We start from the raw sequence: 25,290 nt of genomic DNA on the forward strand, positions 1-25,290 counted from the left end.
AAATGCTTTCATCTTTCATCTTCATGCATATCCTCAAGCAGTCCCCGGCTCCTCTCAACCTATCTGAAATCATATCTTTCTGAAACCTTCTGAGGTCAACAACTTCTCCATGAAGCCTTTCTCAATTCCCCAATTTGTCTAATGCCCTGTTCTATTCCTCAAATCACCTTGAATTCTTCTGTATACATGTTTGTATGCGAGGTGGATTTTAGTGTGTAAAGTGAATTTTTGTTATTATTTCTTAGAGTTCAGTTTCCCAGGATCCACAGCCATCACAATCTCTTGTTCCTAGGTATTAGACATGAATTCCCACAATTAAGGTTCAAAACATCTTCACCATGCTTGCACAGCATTATGTAATGATAGATAATATAAGCATCTACTGTGCAGTGAGATACAGGCATGAGGTGATGCAAACTTGTGAGGCTATTGCTAACCATATGCCTTGTTTGCCTGTTGCCCTATAAAGCAGGTGGGCACTGATCAGTGGAAGGGGAACCTTAGAGGTGAATGCACAAATGCTGTGTTTGCCTCAACTGGCTGCTGTGAGGCTTGAGGGGATTTAGGGAAAGCACCAGTTGTGCCTGTCTCAACTGACCCCATCAAGATATAGGGGTAGTTGGCTCCCCCACTCCAAAGGTGATTAAGCATTGCTATAGGAGTGTGTCCTCCCATCATCAGCAATCCTCTTCTGAGAAAACTAGACTTGAATAAAGTAAGATTATTATCCCCTTCCTAGTGTCTTTCCCGTCTGACCAATTCAAGAGTGAACCTGTGTGCTGTGTTTATCTGTCTTACAATGTTGGGTCAACCAAAATAATGTAAATACTTTGGGGGCAGGCTTCCCCTCCCCCTTTTTAGGTCTTTGGTCATAGCACCATGTTTGTGTATAGTAAAGTGTACTTGATAAATATTTATTGTCGCTGAAATAATTGGCAGGAAGCCTTACCTAGATAGCATATTTTCATTAATCTGATATGGAGCTTCATTAATCTGGAATTTGACATTTTAGAACAATTTAAAATTCAAGAGTTATTTCTGCTTAATCTCAAAATCAAAAGAGTAGGAAATCCTGTGTGACTAGTTAGGCAAGTTTGTCTGTTCTCCCCCTTGAAATGAGCTAGAACTTTTGGTTTAACAAAGACACGCCCCAATTGTTTAATATGTGACTTGAGAAGTCTTCCTAATTTGTGACAAAATATCTTCCAGTGAGCAACAAAAATTACTTTAGAAACTTTTTGAATACCTAGTTTAAATTTTAGCAGTATTCTACTATTCCCATTGCCAATATTTCAACCTTTTTCTTATTTTACTTCCTTGCTTTAACTCCCTTTATTTTTCCCTTCCTTTTTATTTGTATTACCTAAGCTATAGCTCCATTTTTACTTAACTGCACTGGTGGCATTCAGGAATCAAGAAAGATCGCAGACCCTTGATTTAGTGGAACTTGCTTTCAATGAAGTTCTAGTCCCTTAAAGGCAGTGATTCTACATCAACATCCTGGCACCCTGCATAGTGACTGATTAAAAAGTGTTGATTAGGACAAAACATTTTTAAGCTTTCATTCTATAAAGTCTATAGAATGCCTTATGAATGCCTTATTACATGCCTTATTAGTATGTCATCTTTCCAACTTCTAGTAATTAAAATTATCATATTGTTATAAGATAAACCCAAGTGTAGAAAGTTAAAATCTAAATTGAGACAAAAATATCCATCACTTAAAATTTCATTACTTCAGAGGATAAAAATCATGTAAAACAGAACAAAAATCACTATCTAAAGGACAAAATATCTTTATTCCTTTATCTAAATTAAATATGCTTTTGCTGCACTCCATAATACAACAAACTTACTTATACTTTATATAATATTGGTATATTTTAGCTTCATTTTTTTTCTCCCTTTACCTGAATATTAAATATTAACAGTAAAATGAAAGACACTTTATGTTAAAGTAGAGGAAAATTATCATCCCTAACACTACGGCTTCAGAACTAAGTAAATTTGTATTTTTAAAGGCTCTAAAATAAGATATTAAACCTTTGAGGGGGCAGCAAAAACAAATGACAAATGAAACGCATCCCTGATATCAAATACAAGCACAACTTTTAGTTTTGCATATGTTTAAAAATTACCTATGCACAAAAACTACAACCAGATTATAGAATTAGATTCAGAATGACCTCAGAGGGCATTTAGTTCAATTTCATTTAACAGATGTAAAAAGTGATAGAACAAGGTTCAGATTCAAACACAGGTAGGCCTCTCTGACTCCAAATTCTATCCTTTTCCCACTGTATCACAGTTTTTCTAAAAAGTAAAAACTTTAATTTTCACTACAATTGCCTTTTTTTCCCTAAAACTGCAAAAGAAGCATTTTAAATATCTATAGAGCATTTTCCCTAATGTTTATATATATAGAAACACACACACACACACACACATTCCTGAATTCACTGTACACTGCCAAGTGGTAATGAGTATGTAGCAGCGGTGTGGCACAGTGGATAGAAGCACTGCACTGGAAATCAGGAAGATCTGAGTTCAAATCTGACACTGGACACCATGTGACCTGGGGCAAGTCATTTTACCTCTCTCAGACTCAGTTTCCTCATCTATCAAACAAGGATAATAATAACACCGACCTCCCAAAGTTATTGTGAAAATCAAATAAAATAAATAAAGCAGTTTACAAATCTTTGCGAAGTGTTATGTAAATGCTAGCTAGCTATTAATACATGGAAAGTACTATTTGCCACTTAAGAAGCTACAAAAATAAAGAACACTATTTGTCAGAACTGAAGAACACAAGAGTTGGAGGGAACCTCAGAGAGGGAAGAACTTCTAATTCAATCTGTATCTGACCAAGGTATCATTGATAAGTGATCATACAGTTCTTTCCTCAAAGGAGAAGGAGTCCATTATCTCCAAAAATAGCCCAGTTACACTGCTTGCTGGTTAGCTCTATTCCGAAGTTTTCCTTTAATGCAAATCGAAATCTGCCCCCCTCCCCATCTTCTAATTGTAATTCCAAATTCAGGGGGGGAAAAAAACCTCAAGCCTAAACCTTCTAATTCTACTTCCTACTTCTTGATGGATAACAGCCCTTGAAACACTTCAGAACAGACATTATGCCCCTCCTAAGTTATCTCCATGCTAAACATTCCAAGATCCTTCAAATAATTCTCATGCTGTGGCTTCCATTCCCCTAACCTTCCTCTGGACGCTCTCTAGTTTGTCAATGTTCTTTCAACTAGACAATAAACATACATAGTATGACCAAAGGAAAGCAGGGCTGTGATCTCTTCTCCAGTCATACAGTCACTAGCCTGGTAGAATCATCAGCCTTCACTTGGACTTTCAATTGGTGTCCCTGCCTTGAGTCTCTTCCTACTTCCAATCCATTTTCCAATTGGCTCCCAAAGTGATTTTCTTAATGTACTTTATGGTCCAGCTACATTGGCCTATTTGCAGTCCCTCATGGTGACCAACTCCACTTATATGCCTTTATGCTGGCTAGTCCCCTTGGCTAGAATGCTCTTTTTTACTCACCTACACCTCTTAGCTTCCCTGACTTCCTTCCAGGGTTGGCTAAAAAAATCTCACTTCCTGAAGGAGGTCTTTCCTTGTCTCCCCAAAGCTAGTGCCTTGCCTCGGAGATTTATATATAAATTTATATATATATTATATTATATGTATATATCTTGTATGTAGTTATTTGCAAGCTGTTTCTCCCATTGGAATATAAGTTCCTTGAGGGCAAGGGCAATATTTTTTGCCTTTCTTTGTATTCCTAGTGCTTAACTCGATGCCTAGCACATAGGAAACTCTTAACAAATACTCATTCTTTGAGGAGTATTTAAGTCAGTATTAATTCTTTTAACTGTCAAGATGTGTCTTTGATATGGCTTACAGTTCACTAAACTCTCCAAATCTTTTGCACATAAACTTGCTACATCTCCTTCAGAATGCAGTGATAACAATGATTTTTTTTTAAATTCAAGTCTAAGATTTTTATTAAAATTACCCTTTGGAAGTGGTCCAACATTCTAGCCTGTCAAGATCTTTTTATATCCTGTCATCTAATATAACTGACTACTAATCCTCCCCTCAGTCATATATGCAAATTTGAAAAGTATGTCATCTATCCAAGCATACCTTTCTGTAAGTCGCTGATAAAATGCAAACATCATGAGGCCAAACATTACTGGGACACTATTAAAAACCTCTTTCCAAACTAACACCCAACTATTAATAACTATTCCTGAAGTATCAATTAAAGCCAGTTCTACTACTTGAATCATCTAGACCACAGATTCCTATCTTGTCTCCAAGAAAAGCATTAGTCTTTATCAAATGTTTTTCTAAAATCTAGGCAAACTATATCTATAGTAGTCCCCTATTTTATTTTACATACATATACACATATATACACAGAATATATACCTATACACAGACATACACACACATACACATACACACACACACACACACACAGACATTATAGTTTAGGAACCCTGTTAGAACAGAAAATCAGGTTAGTATGGTACATCCTGTTTTGATAAAGCTATGTTGGTTTTGTGATTACTGCTTCTTTTTCAGTATTCACTATGGATTCCTTTAATAGTCTTATTCACTATTACCTGCCCTTCCTTCTTTCCTTTTGCACATGGCTTTAAAAAAAATCCAAGGTGGCTAATATGTCTTATTTTCTCCAACTAGTCTGTATTCCTTGAGGTCAAGGACTAATTATTTCATTATACCTAATAAAGTAATAGATTTGAAGGCATTTCAAGTAAGTATAAAGTTCTGTATAAATGCAAATGGTTACATGTCATCATATCAATCCTTTCTAAAACATTTTATCACCTTTAAAGCCAGAAACAGGGTAGTTTGAAATCTAAATATTAAATTGTAGTTGTATTTCAGTGTAGTTATGTTGAGATGAAACTTTATAAAAGAGCAAAATGCTGCCCTATTATAATTTTATAAAATTTCAACTTTATGCTAAAGTATCAATGTTAATATTCAACTAAATAATTTACATAGTGCTACCAACTTATTCTACCAACTGTTGTTCATTACAGCTTCTGAGAGTACTCTTGGGATTTTTTTTGGTGTTCTAAGTTAACTATGTTAAAGCCATGATGCACAAAAGGAGATTGGATGACACATCATGACACATTAAATGACCAGGGTGAATTACAGGGTGAATAAGCAGCCTTTTTCATAAGTAAGCAGTATTTCCAAATGCTTTGTTAATTTCAAACATGATGGATTAGCTTCTATAATTTAAGCCAAGTCAATCCAAGAGCAAGAATACAGAATATTTAAAGCTATACAATACAAGATGCAATACTCTCTTATAACAATTTTCTTTTCTAAAGACAAATCAGAGATATTAAAAGTAAGTGGTACTCCATTGTGAGGGGAAACTACTTCATGTAAATGGTACCTAAACTATATCGTAAAATCGAAATGGAATAGATTTGGAGACTTTATATGTAATTATTGCCTAAGAAGAAAATAAAGCATTAAATATTTATCTTTAAGGTAATACATTAATTTTTAAGATTTAACTTTTCTTTGGTGAAACTCTTTAAAATTTTAAAGACTTACGTTACAGATTGTCCACAATTGTTACCTTATTTCAAACTTCTTTAAAACTTGACATTAATCCTTTATTGATTATTTTTTCAGGTTGAGAATTTAACTATTGTGAAATCCAGCTAACTGAACTATCATTCAGCCCATATTTCTTATCCATAAGAGTAACACAATTCTTTCCTAAAAAAAAATCTATCTATCTATCTATCTATCTATCTATCTATCTATCTATCTATCTATCTATCTATCTATCTATATCTCCAAGTAAACTATATAGGTTGTGAACAGGCTGCAACATTTAACCAAGGTGCAACTCTGAAGAATAAGATGTCATCAAAGAATTGTATGAGAGAAGATGGGCTAATCATATGGCAATAGAAAGGGATGACAGGGAGACACAATGCTCTACTGGTACCCAGCAACACTGAGAGAAAGCAAAGAAGGCTTCCAGTGAGCTGAAAGAACACCCTATGTAGAAGTTTTGAAAGAATGAACATACAGGATAGGTGGGTAATGACAGGGTTACAATCTGCACCATTGGGGAACTCCTCAATTGATGAAATCACAAATCCATCTGAAATCGCAAAACTTCATCTTAGAGCAAGGGTGGGGAACCTGTGGCCTCAGGGCTATATGCCGCCATCTAGGTCCCCTTAATAAAAGGACTTGTTCTGCGAAATTTGGATTCAGTCAAAGGGCTGCACTTGAGGACCTAGAGGCCACAGGTTCCCCACCCCTGAATTCTAGAGGATATCAAGAGTCAATATGGCACCCCGGAGAGAGACCTGTGGGATCCTGAGGTAAGGGATTTAATCAGTGATCCTCCGTTTCATTTGTGAAATGGGGACAGTACCCTCACAAGTTACCCCACTTAGTATCAACTGAGGTAACATATAGAAAGTATGTCACAAACCTTAAAGCATTATATAAACGTAAGTTATCATACCCCTATGCCCCTTAGCTAGCCATCTGGTAGCCCTGTCAAAAAAAAATAAAGGGAAATTAATTTAGGATGACATGATTTTTTCTGATGAAGCCAGGATAGCTTTTGGTGGACACCGTGCCTGGAGCTTAATTTGGACTGAATCACTAATTTCTTTTCTCAGGGTTCACTGATTGTCCCAACATTCCAGAAGGTTGCCAGAAAATGGAAGTTAAGCTTACTGGCTTATGTCATTTTCTTCCCTTTAAAAAAAAAAAATAGGGCATTTATCCTTTTTCAATCCTCTCAAACCTTTCCATCTTTCAAAGACCAGGGACAGTGACTTGGTAGTCAAATCTAACAGTTCCTTCAGTACCCTCACATGTGGATAACTGAGATCTGGTTATTTGAATTTATCACGGAGAAACTTAAGCTTTCTTACCATTTCCTCAGTGTGAGCATCAACTTCCCATTACCCACTGCTGCTTTGTCATTTCTAAATCCAAGAAGGTTCCCTTTAGCAGAGAAAAATTCTCCAATAAATCTTCAATATGGGTATGGCCTCCAACAATGCAGACTACAAATCATTCCAGCTTGCCTATCCAGTATGATGACTCAACTATCTCCTGCCATAGGTTTGTAACAGGTCAGGCCCCCACTGAAAATTCTGAGGGTCTTTCTAAAGTCCTCTTGACATTGTAGGATAATGATGGAGTGTCCAAATGTCCAGTTATCCCCACTTTCTCTTTCCCTCCATGAACAGCCTATTTCTTTTCAACATATATTTCTCTAATGACATCTTTTGGATCTCTCCCCCTTTGGAAGCATCTCTGTTTTTCCTCTACTATCTGTCAACTACCCCAAGTAGCAGTCCAGTTGTTAAATATGCCTCCTTGTGTTTATGTCTCCGGTTTATCTTACTGGTTGCTCATTCTTGTGTATTTGTGTATCAAAAGCCACAGTCATCTTATTGGCTTCCTTTTGGATTTGTGAATATCTAAGGGCTTCTGTAGCTATTTTTCTAACTTGGGATATGATGGTTTTTCCCTCTTCCCTTTCCCTTTCATTTTTAGAGCTCATTTGATTGGATCTGCAAGTCTTCAGCAATACGTTCTTACTATCCCTTGTTAGGCAAACTCTGACCCAGACCAATAACAGCCTATGACTTCTGTATTTTTGAGACACAGTCCAGAAATTTAAAAGATGAAAACACAACTGGCCACTCAAAGCTTTCAAAAACATCTTACACACAATGTCTTATCTGAATTCAAAAATAATATTATGAAGCTGATATTGCGGATATTATCTTTACCATTTTACAGATGAAGTAACAGCCTCAAAAAAAGAGAAACAACTTCCCTATGGCGATACAGCAAGCATCACAGACCAAGATTTTAATTTGGGCCTTGACCTCCTTCTACTGCACCAAAATGCATCTCTTCAAAGAGTAAACTGCCAATTCAAAATACTACAATTTTCTAAATACAATAATTACATTATATTTTATATAGTTATTTTAAAATGTAAATGTTTAAAAACATTAAAATAATTATGTTGGGAGTACTAGTGTAACTACCATTCTTTAAAATTTCAAGTAGGTGAACCTGAGTTCAATTCCAGTCTCAGACCCTTACCTAGCGGTCACTTATATTAGTCTGCTTCGGTTTTTTCACCCGCAAAATGGGGAAAATATTAGTACACAATAGTACAATTTCCTAGAATTATTGTGAGGATCAAAAGAGATAATATTTGTACAGTGCCTGGAACATAGTAGGTGCTTCATAAATGCTTGTTTTATTCCTTCTTCCCATATGGAATGAGAGAATTCAAGTTTGAATCCTGGCCTAGCCAGTTACTACCTCAGTGAGCAAATTATGCAACCTCTCTGGCAGCCCTCAGCTTCCTCATTCATATAAATGAAACATGAACTAGATAACATTTGAGGTTCCTTCCAGGACCAAATGTATGATCTTACCCAAAATACAGTGGTTTCTACCACTTAAACTTCTCCTGGAAAATACTGTATTCTTTCACCAGACATATTTAGACCCTCACTGAAAAATAGTATACAGAAAAAATTTAGCATTCCTTTCCACACCAACACACTCATTTTAAACATTACCTGAAACCAGCACTAGGAAACAATATAGAAACTGTGCACTCCTTTACTAGTACTATTACTCAAGTCAATAATGATGAGATATAGCGTATCTTCCCCCACCATGAATTCATTTGTAACACTATTGCCTTGAATTTGTGAAAAGGAGAGGAAATTCCAGAGCATGATCAATTTATCAGCCTTTTTTCCTTTCTTTTTTCTACCTTACTTCATCTTTCATCCCACTCCAACAAAAGTATTCTTAATAATTCACACGATAGATGCCATCTGACATCTATATATATAATTATGTTCTGAAAAGTTCAGACACTTAAAAGTAATAAATGTTCTTCAAATATGCCAAGTTAAGGTACAAGAATAAAGTTCATGAAACTATCCTAGTAAAGTTACAGAGCTAATTGCAAAATTCTCAACAAGATCTGCTGATTATGGGAGTCAACTTAAAATGAGGACATTCTAATTATGTTTGGCTCTGAATTTAAAAAAACAAACAAACCCCAAACTTCAAGTATTGTGGTCATCCCAACAATAACTAAACTGATGATTAACTAAAATTAGTTGAAAGATTAAGGGGAAGAATAATTATATTTGGACAAATTGGTTTTAATGGCAAGACTATTCACCTTTCTTTCTGAAACTAATCCTTTTATTTAAATAAATAAAACATAAAACTTGACAAAAAAAGCAAATAATTCTCAATCATTCAATTTTGCGAAATATCCAGATAGTTCCCTTTACTGGGTTTTGAAAGATTTTTGGTCCAGAATGATGACTTGTTGGAATAGGGAACTCGGTGTTATACCTCACCAAACAAATCAACATTCTATAACTTAAGAGTCTTACAGAGGTGTCCAGGGTTTTGAGAGGTCAAATTATAGTAATTCAAGTTAAGGAAGACCTGATGATTAAGTAATTTGCCCAAGATCAAACAGCTAGTATGTGTCAGAGAAAGAACTTGAACCCAGGTCATCTCAGAATCAGAGACTGGCCCTCTATCCATTACACCAGAGTACAAAGAAAAGAGAGTTAAATGTAACTGGAAAACATTCAACAAAATAAATCAAGATATAACAGACCCCAAAAAATGTTACTGTGGTTTTCAAAGGTTATGAGTTTGATAACCACTGAAATATACCATGGTGCCCCTCATTCTACCTTTTTTACCCTCTTACTGAGACTGTCTGCTCATCATTGCCTTCATAAGAAGCCTGAGAAATAAATCCAAATTGAACACTTTTGCTTTAAAAAAAAAAAAAACCCAATACAAAACAGAGGGGAAGGACATTATTTATGGGATGAATGATTCACTCCCATAGATACATGTGCCATCAATGATATCAAAAGAATCAAAGAACAAACACCAAAATTCTAAATGCAATAGTTTACACTTTAGATGGATGAAATATTCATGTGTTTTTTTTCTAACTGGTGCTGACAAGAACACTTGAACTGCCACATTTCCAATTCAAAAAGATACCAGTCAGGTAATTTAATAGAACACCTCAACAGTCTTGCTTTGTTAAAATTCCAATAGAATATAGGATACAGGATGAACTAAAAAGACTATCTTTTCGTAAATCTAAACATACAATAAAATACATGATGACAATAATCAAAACATCAACATGAAGGGTCAGAACATAAGCAACTTACTTTATATAATATCTTGCTCCTTCAAAAGTATATGCTTCTTCCCAACCAGTAGGCAAATCTAAAATACATACACAAAATTAATGTAATTTCAATTAGGAAAAAAAATTCAGGTCAATATTAGTTCTCATGATCAAACATATTGTCAAATATATTTCTAAGCTCGAAAGAATAATTTAACTGATAATGAACATTAAGGGGACCATTTCTGTTATCATTTGGCTATTCTTCAATACTCTGAGTTTCGTTCATTAAGCACAATGATTGCCATCACAACCCATCCACGTCTTTGTAGTTTGTATTCCACGAGTTACTGCGGCCAAAAGTATTCATTACCTGCTGGCCGAACTTCTGGTAACTAGCTTCTTCAAACTTAACTAGGCTGTCCTCTTATGACACACAGTCCCATCATCAGATAAACAACAGATTGTATGTATATAATCAGGCTCCAATTTGGCTTTAATTTAGCCGTTTAAACAAGATATTGCAGATGCTTCATTCAACTAGAAAACTAGTCACAGGATCAAAGCTAATTATCTGAACCAATTATTCTTTTAGATTTATGTATGAAGGGTAAGGACAGAGAAGGGACTCACTTAAACAGTACTAGCCTTAGATATATTTTTTAAAATGGTTTAGAAAAAAATCTTCCACCAAATCTTACATGCCACCTTTCCTTTTGGGTATATTAAACTCTACTTTTCTTATTTAGGATATACCCTTAGGTACTGTTTTAAAAAAAGGAAGAACTTTTTGAGTACTATATTTAAAGATAAAGAAATCTGACACTGTAAAAATTTAAAGGCATATAATGTTTTTGACTTTAGGTGTAGACAATACTAATATACCTTAACATATCCAGGCAAACTATGATAACATTATATATGTTACATGCTATTTGTTAATAATAATTGGCTGAGTTTTAATTGTAATACCTTTTTGACACAACAAACTGAGCTGAATCTAAAGTCAGTCAAGGAAAAGAAAATGACATGAGAAAAAATTCAAGTGGATACCCTATGAAAGGGGGACAGAATTTTCTCTATATGTAGATGATATCCGATCGGCTGGATACAACAAGGGGGACCAGACATTATCTTTAAAGTGTGATTGTGAGTCTCTGCCCCCACTATTCCAATTTACTGTTCCCCGTACACAATATTTGAAATACTTTAATGTGTTTTTTTAACTGTTAGACTATGCATTATGCATACAAGTACAACTTTTGTACACTATAATTAAATAGAATGGAATTAATTATTTTATTCTTCACTCCTCCTTCACTCATTATTTACTCAACCTCCAGGCTTATCATCCAAAGCTCTCACTCAATGGCCCAGACAGAGCAAGTCAGATTTCCAAGTCTACTCATGGTAGGAAAAGGAGGGGTTAGAGCAAAAGATTGTCCTCCCACTCCCAATAATCTTCCATTCCTTTTGACTGGTGGGGGCTGGGACCCAGAAATCATTCAAATCCATGTCCTGAGCCGGGGGACCATCAGCTTTCCCAATGACTTCTCATAGTTCCCGGGACCATGATACCCACTCATATATTTCCCCTATAAAAAGAACATTTTGCCAGGTGCAGCTTTGTAACCTGGTACAGAGTGGGGAACAGGAAATGTAGAGATATTTAAAGTCAAATTCTGCCTTTAATGAACAAGATTCCTTATGGGTGTCACTCAATGGCTTCACATGGCACTCAGTTCTACGTAGCTGGTGACTACCTTCTCCCCTCGTCCCATACTTCTGTGCACAGGTACATACACACAAATGCATTTTTCTCAGACAACTCTAGGGATTGCTCTCAGAGTAGGGCAGGCCATAGTCATTTCCCTCAACTGTCCACTTCCAAGTTGCCAAGAAGCAACAGCTCTATAGGGGAGCATCTGAGTCAGTAAGCATAGCAGGTACTCTCTGGCTGAAATGGCCAGTGGGTACCACACTGCTTCCCACTGGCCAGAATCCCAGGCTCACACTGGATCTGCCACTACCTCCATAGGACTCTCCCAGACCTTCTCCTTAAGAGTGGGTAGAAAAGTCAGGCTCTGGATAGAAGAAGGCAGGGAGAGTAAGCTATACTCCACACTCAAGAAAAGGCAGTGAGCTCCAAGCACCAAGCAGAAATCCATGTGGAGGGATGGAGAAGTTAGAGAATCCAGTGATCTTTCATGCTGAAGGCTCACTCCTCCTCTTGCTTCTGTGGCCCTGCCTGTGCCAGTTGAAGGCTTGGCTTCACCAGGTGTGGGCCATTCGTGCCATCCTTATGCCTACCATGTGCACCTCATTTCAAGCCAAACCTACTCTCAACACCATCACTGCTTGCTCAGGAGTTGATTCTTTCATCTGGGGCTTTAGAAGGGGGTTGACCTTGAATGTGAGGGGTAAAAGAGGGGCTGCCAAAAGTGCTCCTCGCCATGGAGAGGTGCAACCCCATCTGTCTCTTGGGCCCTTCCTTCCTGACACCCTGGCTGCTCTGTACGAGGCCAGTGAATGTGCTAATCGGACCCCTGGGACCCTGCCTCACACAAGCTTTGGCTCTGTATCACCCGAACTCCAGTACGCTCTATAAGAACAGCTTCCTTCTGGCATTTCTCCAAATCCCACACCACAGCCCTAGCTCTTGCTGCCTCAGAGGACTGAGAACACACTAAGTACTTGGTGGTGTACAAAACCCCATTCAAATAATACCCAAACAAAGGCTGAGAAGAGTAGTCTCCTTCCAGGTCTCTTTTAGTCAGAGATAAAAAGAGGATTCTCCCATGAAAAAGTCCTCATGCCCCTGGAGGAGAGAATAGTTGAAATCAACAGAAATTAGGACGTGTCTGCACAATGCAAGGAGACGGGAAGGTTCTATCCTGGGCTCCAACGGGGCCTGGCATCCAGAAGAGAAGGCAGGAACACATCTCCCAGCCAAGGAAAGGAGGAATAGTTTGGAAGTGAAAAAGAAACCTAAGGATAGTGGTGCAAGGAAGCCCACAGGTTTAGGCCAGGAGTTGGACAAAGAAACCAGCTGCTCTGAAGACTGCTGAGATCAGGTTACACATCTTCCCGTGGAGTCCAGTGGAACACAAAGTTGGGACCAATTGCCCCTGGTGAGTAAGGCCCTTGCCTCTGGAAGGCTGCTTTATCTTAAGCTGCCTTCACTCAGTGGGTTTAAAAATAATTCTAAAAATTCATCCGAACCTCGTTAGAGAAAAAAAGAGCCAGTGTCTGACAAGAACAGAAAGATTCCCTCTGTCCTAGCAAAAGTGCTCAGAAAGGGCTCGTAAACTCTGCTTCTGAAAGCAGGAGGGGATGGGGAAATGTGCATCATTGTCTCTGGAGCAGGGATGGCTCTCCTGTCTGGCCTGAAGATCTGGGCTCATACACTTGTCTGAGGCGGGGCCCAAGGCAAGGACCTTGGAGACACTGACAATGTTCTGGCCACCAAGTGAGAGTGAACTGGCCCTAGTCTGAGCAGCAAGGAGACCAGCTGTCTCAGGGGTGCCAGTGGTGTGGGTTGGAGGGGAGACAGGAGGCTCAGAGATTGTGCCTTCTATCTGGAGGGTGACCAGTGTTGCTGATGTCATTTCAATGATGATGGAGCTAGTGGTGGCCCCGGGGCTCTCACTAACTCGGATCTGGTCAACTAGGCCAGGGGAGGTGGTAGCAGATGGGACACTGGGGGGGACTTCCATTGGCCAGGGCTCCATGTCTTGCTCTGCGTTCTAGGAGGAAGGCTCTCAGATCAGAGAGAAATGAACCTGTGAGTGGCTGTCTCATCTATTTAGTTCAGTTCATCTCCTACAGAGGCAGAAGTGGGGCCAGGTCCCTACCCAGGGACTGGCTGGCTGCTTCTCCCTTCCTGTAGAGAGGGAATGGGGCTCCCAGGGGTCACAGCTGTGGCTGTAGTATTATTGTTGAGATTATCCTGTAGGGCTGTTTGGGTGCCCTGGCCAATCTGCTGGTTCTGCAGCAACATCTCCCGGATGCAGATCTGCTGGAGGATGACTGGCAACTCAAAATAATGAAAAAAGTAGATCATAGAATGCTGGATGATGAGCCAAGAAGTGACCAGGGCCAAACTGTTGTACAGCCATGGAATTGATAGTGATAGGCAAAAAGGCAAAGTGGTACAAGTAGAAGAACCTCAGCCAATGCCTCTTACTGGTGTTGGTGTGGTAACAGATGGCATCATACTGGTCAGCCAGTCACATGATGAGGACGATATAGAAAGCTGTTGTGGTGGTGCTGAAGAATCCAGACACGATGGCTTCCATACCAACAAGAGCCAAAATCACTGTGAGCAAGGGTGCAGCAGGGAAAGCCATGGTCATGTTCATCTCCAACCTCTGTAGGAGGTCCACAATAAAGACCAAAATCTGCTGGTGCGAATATCTCAGGACCACTGAGAGTGACAGAGTAAATATGACCATAATGACAAAGGCAGCCAGATAGAAAGTCCTCACCATCCACATGCTGACAAAGCGATAATGCTTCACAGACACAACACAGTGCAGGAAACCCTCGTTCTCTTCATTTTCTGTCAGGGTTTTCAAGCTGGACATCAAAACATCATCATAACCCAGGAATTTATCCAGGACCAAATGGCTAAACTGGTCTCCAAAGCACTGATCCCTCATAGGGTCCAGTGTCACCACCGAAACTGGGATGCTAAGGCACTGCTGAGTGCTCTGAGACAATTGTAAAAAACTGTACTCCATGGAATACTCCACTATGCACTCTATGGGACCATAAGGTCCTAGCTAGCACCTCAAAGGCCAACACAGTCTCCATCAGAAGCTATGGCCCTTAATTATGGCCTCAGTGGAGGAAAGCTCTTGGCTTTGGTTCTTGGCCATCTGGGTCAACGTTTCAGGGTTGCTCAGGCCAGAAGGCTTCAGGGGCATCTTTGGTTCAATGTTTGGCTCCAACTTGACTAAGCTGTTCTCAGATATTTCATCTTCTTCCTCCTCAGCCTCTAACACCATGCCTGGCAAGTTCTCTGCATCACAAAACTGGAGGAAGACTGGAGCTTGGCTAGAATTGTATTGAATCTCTACTTGAAGGATGCCATCTCTGGGCCACTAGTCTTGCACAAACAATTAACAGGAGTGCGAGAGATGGCAAAGTGGATGCAGGCCAGGATGAAAAGTATAAAGAGTGCCCTAGGCAGCTCAAAGAACTTGAAGGCCTGGCAGATGGCAGGGTCTTGTAAGAGGCAAGAGTAGGCCACAGCCATCTTGAGGAAGACGTCATGGAGGAGGCACATGATGAGCTGGTGGGAGGGGATGTGTGTGCATCCAGTAGGGGTTCCAGCTTGCAGAGTTGGCAGGGTCTCCGTTCCAGGCATTCCAGGGTCCAGGCAGGGGTAGCAGTGGTGGCGAGTTCTCTGATGTCCTGCCCTGTGCCTCTGAGGCACAGTCTGGGGCTCCTGGGAAAAGCAACTCAGGTGCCATTAGGCCCATCCAGGCCACATAGCGCCTCCTCAGGCTCCAGGACCACAGCAAGGCTGAGCAGATGACTCCACCCTTCAATGTATTTTTGATTTTTTCCACATACACCTGGCTTCCCACTCAATAAAATGTAAAACGCCTTGAGGTTAGAGTCTGTTTCTGCCTTGGTCTTGACAACCCCATTACCTGACACATAGTGGGTGCTTAATAAATGACTGCTTAATTCAACAGAAAAATCAAAACAAGCATCCAAAAGTTTACTTTTACCTTATTTTGGCACTTCTTTAAATATCATACCATACTGTGTTTTGCTAAATTAATCTAATATCCAAAAACATGTACACTAAAAGACAATGACAAGACACACTAAATTCATAGGCCACCAAGGTCTTATGTGTATTAGTCTGAAAATCCTAAAAATTCAACCACATCATGCCGGTTACTAACTTTCCTCTACACTCTTCCTCCACTTTTCTGCAAATTTAGAGAGATTAGTCACTAAACTGAACACTATCACATTTCTTAAACGTCCTTCTTGGTGACTTATTCCAAATAATTAGAACTAATAAAAAACTAGGGAAGGAGGAAGGCAAACTGAACCGTCTCCCACCTACAGCACACACGGTTCAAGCATTTGGAACTCTCTTTCTGTGGAGCCAGAAAGAAAACATGCAACATTTTCTAAGACAAACAAGTTTCGCTAATGTAAACAAAAGAATGACAAAGGAAAGCTGAAGCAGCATTTTTGCTACAATTCTCCCATTCAACTTACACTTAGTATTTAAACAAACCACAGCCACGGGCACAGCCCCAGAGCCCCTCACCCCCCTCTTGCCCCCCAGTACTGCCGAGTCTCCAGGGCAGTATCTGCTACCTCACCGCCACTGCTGGGGAATTTCAATCTAGATCTCTAGCATCTGCAGCTTGCAAAAATCCTCCTCCAGCTCCAGAGGCTGACTCCCGGGAGGAGGAGGCAACAGCAGAGGTAGGAGAGAAATGGGCAAGCTTTCTCCAGCTATTCTGTCGCAGAAAAAAGCACCACCTCCCCCAATTCCTCTCCTCCCCCTCGGATCTGCAATCACCTAGGCAAAAATCCCACCTTTAAAGAGCAAAGGGCATGACAACCGCGTGGGAAGCTAGGAGCACGAGGCTATCAGTCCCCTGGGGAAGGGGCGCAGGCAGGACTTTATAGAATGTGGGGCTGAGAAGCACTGGGAAGGACCCAGAAGACAGGGGACTCGAGGAGGATGGGCAGTGGTCTGCAAGACGCGGGGTCGGGGGTCCAGGTTAAGTGGGGTTTCCGAACTCTGAGGGATGCTGAGCCCCAAAGAGGGGTGCGAGACGGGGGTCCAGGCTGGGGTGGCCAAAGGTCTAAAGAAGGCTATCGCTTCCGAGCACTGACAAGAGGATAGGGGGCAGCAGTTAGAAGAGGTGAGCGAGAAAGAGAAACGGGGACCCGGAGAGAAGAAGAATGTGTGTGTATGTTGGAGCGGGGAGCAGGGTGGAGATGCTTAAGGGGTCTCAGGTCCTACGGATGGACAGACGCTCGCGGGCGCTGGACCAAGGCGAGCACGCACCAAGTTCGCGGCGCCTTCGGGGCTGCCCCTCTAACTATGGGAGTGGGGGTTCTCCCCTAGCCTCAACTCCTCGTGGGGGAGTGGCTGCAGCTCCCGCGCAGGTGGCTCAACATGCCCCAAGAGGGCACGGGGAAAGACTGGGGTGCAGCTTCCCGGGAGGCGCGGGACGGCTAGAGGAGACACAGAGGCATATGCTCACGCACGCACACACAGGCACATGCAGCCTGGGCTGGGGAGGAAGGGGGGTCAGGGCCGAGCGGTTACCTGGGCTCTGCCTCCGATGCCCGGTGACCACGGCCTCTCCCGTGACGGGGTGCAGCCAGGTGGTGCTCTTCGCCTCCTCGCTGCAGAAAGGGAGACAGACGGCAAAGTGAGGGGGGCAGCGGGGGGAGGGGAGGGGCGCTCGCTGCGGGGGGTGGGGGCGCTCGTTCTCCGTCTCCCCTCCCGTCCAGCCGCCCCCCTCTCCCCTGCCATGCCCACCCTCCCCCTCCCCGCCTCTCCAACCCTCCCGGGCTCTTTACTTGATGAAAAACACGCGGCCGCCTTTGGTGATCCCGTAAGTCCAGGTCGGGGGCAAGGAGCAGATCCACTCCAGGTTCAGATCCGCCGCCATGTCTGATCCCGAGCCGCCGCCGCCGCCTCCTTCTGCGGCCCGTAGCGCAGGCGAGGGAGGGAAGGAAGGGGAAGAGAGGGAGGGAGCCCCGGAGGGAGCGAGCACGGCCACGAGGCGCGCCCCCGGCGCGCCGCCCCCTCCCGCGCCTGGGAGCCGGGCTGGCGCTCCAGCTGGGGCAGGGCTGCGGCGGAGCCGGACCCGGGGCTGGGGCCGTCACCGCCCCCTGACGTCTCCAGTCTAGCGGCGGGCCCTCCTGCCCACCCGCCCCTCGGCCCTTTCCGGGGGAGGGGCGCCAGCCCAGCAGCCGCGCCCCCAGCTTGTCCACACCTTCTCCCTCCCACTCGGAATGTTCCGGGATCTATTGGGGGAAAGGAGAAAAAAATAGAGAGCTCCAGCCTGGATCCCGGGCCCCGGGGTCTGCCCTCCGGCTTCCCAGCCCTGGCGATGGCAGAGAAAGCGAGCCCCGTGCCGGACTGCAAGCCCCAGACGCTCCTTTGGAGAGTCTGAGGTTATGCACAGTTACTGGAAGGCCAGGGATTTGTGTTGGTTAAGTACAGCTTTTTTCGTTTAAAAGAAAAATAAAAGCTAGGAAAGCTTAGTGTGTCTGTGCCAGATCATCAGAGGCTAGGTTAGCCGCCGAATCTAGGAAAAGATGCGTATCCTTGAGACTTAGAAGACAAGTTCCTCCTCGTCTTTCCGTAAAGCCCCTTTGCCTGGTGCACTTTCTAATGGACTTTCCTCCTTTCCCAACACTACGACGATTGCTTCCTTTTGTCTCTGTCTGTCCGGTGTACCATAGTTGCAATGACCTTAGCCTCTTTGTCCCAAGCTAGGATGAGTCATTCCAGCCGGCTGCACAGGGTGCAGGCAGTAATGATAGTAGGACTTCGTAGTCCTAGGACACGTTTCTTGAGACTGCTTCAGGATGCCTCAGAAGCTTTTTGCCCATTCTTCACCATACCTAAAAGAGGTGGATCATTTTACCTTGACTTAAAGAAACCACGACAAAAGCTTGGCCAGAGTCCTGTCCAGTCCATGAGAGGGAGCTCGACCGAATTCACGGGTTGCACTTTTTCATCTGCCCTAATCCTTGTAATTTCTGTTTCAGGATCTCAGTTCTGGGCTCATCATGACCAAATTCAGTCTTTGGAGTGTCTCACCAATAGCACTCTGTAATACTTAGCCCTCATCTTGGGTAACCCCTGGGAACATGAGAAACTTGGCTCCTATTTCTCATAGGACACCATTCTCCAAGTTATTGTTTTCCTTCTGCCTCTGGAAGCAGCTGGGCTAACCCAGTCTTAACGAGGAACAGGTTTACTAAAGGACTAAGTAATAACAAGGAGAGATAGCGTTTACAACCTCTTCTCTTTGAGGGAGTTCTCCTACCTCCAAGTCTTAGTGTCTCCTGCCCAAAACTTAGTCGAAGCCCACTTGTTTGTTCACCATCTAACACGTGGATGTTAGAGCCTCAGTTGAATGACAGCTTTCTTGATGTGCTTGTGTACTTTGTGTCTGGAGTCCTTCAGCTTGTTCCTCTCTGAGGATCATGTCTCTTCAGTACAGTCGACATCAGTTCTATGTCAGCAATCTAACTAATCCTAACAGGCTCTGGCTCCCCAGGGCTTCTTGTCCAGCAGCGCAGCTAATTTTGCCTGCGATTCCTTCTCCTCGCAGCCAACAAACCTTCACTGAGCACCCTGGAGCTCCATTTCTCTCCAGGGAAGGGCAGTAACTGTTCCCTCAGTCAATTGGCAGAAAAAAATATGGTTTCCAAAAGGGAAACAGAGCAACAGCTCCTTTAACTGTTCAGGCTGGGGAAAACATTCTCCATTTTTTTAGTGTCTCCTTCATAGGTCTGGGAGGGGAATCCTCAGCAGCTCAATGGGGAAAAAAATCTCATGCATCAGCCTTATTAGGAAGCTTTCTTTCCCCATGCTGCTACCTGTTAAGAAACAACTCTTTCTTCCCCTGGCATGCAACAGTAGGAGAGGGAGAGAGAGGTTTTCACATGAACTTCTCATTACATTCATAAGATTATTATATCTGTAGCAAAAAAGATTCTATCCTTTCCATCATTGTTATAGATTTCTGTCCTCTTTTATATATACTGGAGGGGAAAACCCATAAATTTTAATTTTCCCTTTTTTTTTTGTTCCTCTGAATTCTCTTCTTTCATTTCACTATTTTCTCTTACAGAAATTGCTTTTCAACATTTCATCTCTGGACCAATCCGTAGAGGGGTGGAGGAATGGCTCTTTTTATTCATCAAGCAATCAATCAACATTTATTAAGTGGCTATATGGGTTAAGCATTGAGGATACAAAAGAGTTTAAAGACTAAGGAGTTTGCAATCTAATGGGGGAGACAACACGCAAACAAATATCTATAAAACAGCAGGATAAAGAGAAAAATAATTAAAAAGAGGAAAGGTACTGGAATTAAGAGGAATTGGGGAAGATTTCCTCTAGGTGAATTGAAGAGGCAATAAGGTACGCTGGAAAGTGAATCAGAAGGCTTGAGTTTGAATTCTGGCTCTGCTACTTTTTACATGCGTGACCTTGGGCAAATCATTTGCCCCCTTCGGACTTCAGTTTCCTCATTAAAAAAGAGAAAGAAAGATCTGGATGTAGGAGAGAGGAAGAAGAGAAGAGTAACTAGTGATTCTCTTCTCAAGGGTACTGAGGCAGCTATAATAACAAGAAGGGGATAATTTTTTTCCTGGGGAATTTATTCAAGATATTCTAGATAACCTCCTGAAGACTTATCAAAATAGATGATAATAGCATATTTCATCTTAAAAAAGCTGATAAGAATGTATTTTCCAAGTACCTTGCAAGTCTAATCAGAATGGGCATTACATTAATAAAGATAAAGGAGAGAAAAAACTGCCAAGATTATTATTGTTGGTGTTTGTCCTTTGTTCTGGAAGAGGACCATGACATCAGCGAGGTGACACCATGACTTGCAAGTGGATTGGATTAAAGTGAGGGAGGGCTGTGCAGTCACCTACCTCACACTCTCTTCCAGAGCCATCTGAGTCCAGTGGCAAGATAGAGATCAGGATGACAGGACAGGAGAAGGCCTCTAGACTACCTATATGTCCCCAAGTTAGATACCACAGAGAGGAGCTACCAAAAAAAAAAAACCACCCCAGAAATTCACAAGAGACAAAATCCAAGAAAGGAGCCAGTAGTAACACCCATGACCTCAAGTGTCTATACACAAATATCTAAAGTTTAGGCAATAAGCATGAGGAACTAGAGGATATAGTGAAAAAGAGAGGGGGAGGAGACAGAATTTGACCTCATTCCTGAAATACTTGATGGAATGAAACCTACGACTGGACTGTAGCTCTGGATGGACATACTTTATTCAAAAGAAAAAAGATTAAAAAAGGGGAGGGGGAAGTTAGCATTGTAGTTTAAGATACAATGTCAGGGGAGTGGCTAGGTGGCACAGTGGATGTAGTACAGGCCCTGGAGTCAAAAGACCTGAATTCAGATCCCACCTTAGAAGTTTACTTAGAAGATGCCTCAAAAAAAAAAGAATGTCATCTAAGGAAATTCAGGAACCACAAGCAGGTGGAGGGGACGGTGGCACATGAGAGAATCTTATTGAAGGTCAATGGAAGAAAAAACAGAAGTGATTTTAGCTTTGGACAGAAAGAAGAAATTGATAAGGAGTTTGCAAAACAAATCACAACTGTGACGTTATATAACAGTGATGGGGAATTTCAATTGTCCAAAAATCTGGAGGTGTCTCTCTGCCAAAAGCAGAGCAGCTAATAACTTTTTTTTTTTTTGGTGAAGTAGTCAGGTGACTTGCCTAGAGTCACACAGCTAGTAAGGATATGTGTCTGAGGCCAGATTTGCAGCAAATAACTTTTAAACTTATCTTAGTGGTAGTTTCATCCTTCAGAAGGTAGAAGAATCAATGAGGGAAAATTCTATTCTAGATCTGATTGATCTTAACAGTAAGGGACTGAGAGATAAATGATGGAAATCTTGGGGGATGTAACCATTCCCTCCTAGAATTTGTAATGGAGACAAAGAGAAAATATGGACATAACCTGTCCTGAGATTTGAGGAAAGTAGATTTCAGGGAGTTCAAAGGAGATAGAATCCTGTAACTAAAATGCTTCAGGTGAAATCAACCCAGTAGAAATGGGAGTTGCTCAACAGTGAAATTCTGAAGACACAAGGGAAAACTATTCTAGTGAGGAAGGAAAAAGGGGAATTGGAACCAAACATATTTTTTTAAGAAAAATGTATGGGAGATGGAAATAGAAGCTGGGTTAGCAGAATGACTATGAGAATATAGCAGGATACTATAAAGAGCTGAGTCTGGCAAGTGAAGGTAAGGATGACAAAAAGGGATTTTAAAAAAAGTTAAATTAGGAGAAAGAGAAGTTATCAAAGAAGGAATAGAACCTTTGTTAGAATAGATGATCAGTCAGTTAATAAACATTTGTTAAGTACCTGCTAGTACCAGGCACTGTTCTAAACTCTGGGAATACAAGTATGCAAAAGATAGACAATTCTTATCCTGAAAAAGCTTACAAACTAAATGGAGGGGGAAGACAACTTGCAAAAAGCCTAAATGGTGAGGAGAGGATGGGGTGATGAGAACTCTCAATAGAAACAAGGCAGGGATGTTCAATCGTTCTTTTGTTTCTGTTTTCTCTGCATAAGGGAATGCCTTTAACTGGAAAAGATAGACAAAAAAATGACAACCAGGGAATTGATTCTGAAGATAAAGAGATTGTAAGAGAACTAGCTTTGATAAAAATTCAAGTCAGTTGGCCAAGACCCATCCTTGGGTCCCCAAAGAACTGACACATGTGAGTCCTGAGCCTCTGTCATTGATATGCGAAAGATCATGGAAAATGGAGACATAACACAAAATTGGAGAACAAATGTCACACTTTTCAGAAAAAAACAACAGTCTGCCAATTGTATTTGTAAGGAATACAATTCCTTTGATTTCTGGGAAGATTCTAGGATGGATCATTAAAGAGACGGCTGGTAAATATCAGTTAGTTAAAAAGCATTTATTAAATAATTTTATATGTATATATATGTATGTGTGTGAACATACGTATACATATATATATATTTATAAAAGATTAAGGGAGATTAGTAAAGGATTCTTGCAGAAATTTGAATGTTAGCTGAGATTTGAAAGAAGCCAGCAAAACCAGGAAGAGAGATGAGGAGTAGGAAAGTTCCAAGCCTGGGAGATAGCCAGGAAAAAATGCATAGAGTTGGTAGATAAAGTGTCTGTACAAGAAAGAACAAGAAGATCATTGTCACTGGATCTCAGAGTATGTGGAAGAGAATAATGTATAAGAAGATTGGAAAGCTAGGAAGGAGCCAGTTTATGAAGGCCTTTGAAAGGCAAATTGAATATCTTATATTTGATGATGTAATAGGGGACCACTGGAGTTGATTGAATGGGTGGTTGACATGGTCAGACTTCTTCTTTAGAAAGATCAATTTTGCAGCTGAGTGGAGGATGAACTGGAGAGGAGACTTGAGGCAGGGAGATTGATCAGAAGTCTGTGGCAATAGTCCATGTATAAGATGACAAGGGTGGTGGGGTCAAAGTAGAGAAAGGATCTTATAAAAGAGAAGTAGCGAATGCAGAAATGATAGGACTTGACAACTGAATGACTATGGGGGTGGAAGGGAGATGTGAGAGAGAGTGAGTACACTGGAAGGAGGATGGTGATACCTTTAATGTAATATAAAAGATAGGAAGAGGAGAGGTTTGGGGGAACAGAGGAGATAATGAGTTTAGTTTGGGACACATCAAGTTTAAAATGTCTACAGGTCACCCAGTTCAAGATATTCTGTAGGAAATTGGAGATGCAAGAGTAGAGGTCAGTAGGGCTGGATAAGTAGGTCTAAGAATCATCTACTTTGAGATAATTGAAACCATGGGAGCTGACTAATAACCAAGCATAATAGTATAGAGAGAGAAGAGGGGAAAGAAAAGAGAGCACCAGAACCTTGGGGGACTCTCATGGTTAGCAGATGTGACCTGGATAGAGAAGATTAAGACGGAGTGATCAGACTGATAGGAGGGGAATCAGGAGAGATTGTGTCCCAAAACCCTAGAGAGAAGAAGAGGGTGATTAACAGTATCAAAGCATCTGTAAAGGTTAAGAAGGAAGAGGATTGAAAAAAGGCCATTAGTTGTGGCTTTTAAGATATTAGTAACTTTGAAGAGAGGATGTTGGTTGAATGATGAAGTTCAAAGCAAGAATGCAAAGAGTTAGGAAGAGTGTTAGAAGAAAAGTAGTGAGGGTACCTATTGTAGGTGGCCTTCTTAAGGAGTTTAGCCAGGAAAAAGAAGAGCTAGAAAGAATAGATGGTTCTCACACCTATCAGATTGGCTAACATGACAAAACAGGAAGATGATAAATGTTGGAGAAGATGTGGGGGAGTTGGAACACTAATTCATTGTTGGTGGAGCTGTGAACTGATCCAACCATTCTGGAGAGAAATTTGGAACTATGCCCAAAGGGCTACAAAAATGTGCATACCCTCTGACCCAGCAATACCACTTCTAGAACTGTTTCCCCAAGAGATCATAAAGATGAGAAAGGGTCCCACATGTACATAAATATAGCAGCTCTCTTTGTGGAGGCCAAAAACTGGAAATCAAGAGGATGCCCATCAGTTGGGGAATAGCTGAATAAATTGTGGTATATGAATGTAATGGAATACTATTGTGCTATAAGAAACAATGAACAGGAAGACTTCAGAGAGGCCTGGAAAGACTTATATGAACTGATGCTGAGTGAAAGGAGCAGAACCAGGAGAACTGTACACAGCAGCAACCACAATGTGTGAGGAATTTTTCTGGTAGACTTAATACTTCATTGCAATGCAAAGACTTAAAAAATTCCCAATGGACTCTTGAGGCAAAATTCCTTCCACATCCAGAGAAAGAACTATGGAATTTGATCACAGAATGAAGCAGATCATTTTCTTTTGTATTATGTTTTGTTTTGTTTTATGATTTCTCTCACTCATTTTAATTCTTCTATGCAACATGACTAAGGTGAAAATGTATTTAATAGGAATGTATGTGTAGAACCTATATAAAATTGTGTATCATCTCAGGAAGGGAGGGGAGAGGTAGGAGAGAAGGAGGGGGAGAGAGGGGAAAAATTCTAAGATATATGGAAGTGATTTTAGAACACTGAAAGCAATTAAAATAATTTAATTAAAAAAAAAAAAGAAATGATGAACAGGAAAACTTCAGAGAGGCCTGGAAGGACTTATATGAACTGATGTTGAGTGAAAGGAACAGAACCACGGGATCCTTGTACACAGTAACAACCACAGTGTG

At 41.2% G+C, this 25,290-nt stretch overlaps 1 protein-coding gene and 1 pseudogene across 21 annotated transcripts in view; both read right to left on the reverse strand.

The window, feature by feature from the left end:
• Window positions 1-18,170, reverse strand: part of PLEKHA5 (pleckstrin homology domain containing A5) — a 195,659-nt gene extending 177,489 nt beyond the window's left edge. For 8 of the 21 annotated variants that reach the window (XM_072653588.1, XM_072653598.1, XM_072653583.1 and 5 more), the window contains exons 1-3: window positions 17,837-18,170; window positions 17,580-17,659; window positions 10,305-10,362 (exon numbers count right to left, since the gene is read on the reverse strand). In XM_072653588.1, the coding sequence (XP_072509689.1) occupies window positions 10,305-10,362; window positions 17,580-17,659; window positions 17,837-17,928 (230 nt within the window). In that variant the 5' untranslated portion in view covers window positions 17,929-18,170. The remainder of the gene's footprint in view (window positions 1-10,304; window positions 10,363-17,579; window positions 17,660-17,836) is intronic. The other 13 variants (XR_011977010.1, XM_072653587.1, XM_072653586.1 and 10 more) reach the window with 4 other exon arrangements.
• LOC140533624 (membralin pseudogene) lies at window positions 14,022-15,736 on the reverse strand (annotated as a pseudogene).
• Window positions 18,171-25,290: the final 7,120 nt, after the last annotated feature.

The sequence above is a fragment of the Notamacropus eugenii genome, chromosome 3 (genome assembly GCF_028372415.1).
Source record: "Notamacropus eugenii isolate mMacEug1 chromosome 3, mMacEug1.pri_v2, whole genome shotgun sequence".
Taxonomy (NCBI): domain Eukaryota; kingdom Metazoa; phylum Chordata; class Mammalia; order Diprotodontia; family Macropodidae; genus Notamacropus; species Notamacropus eugenii.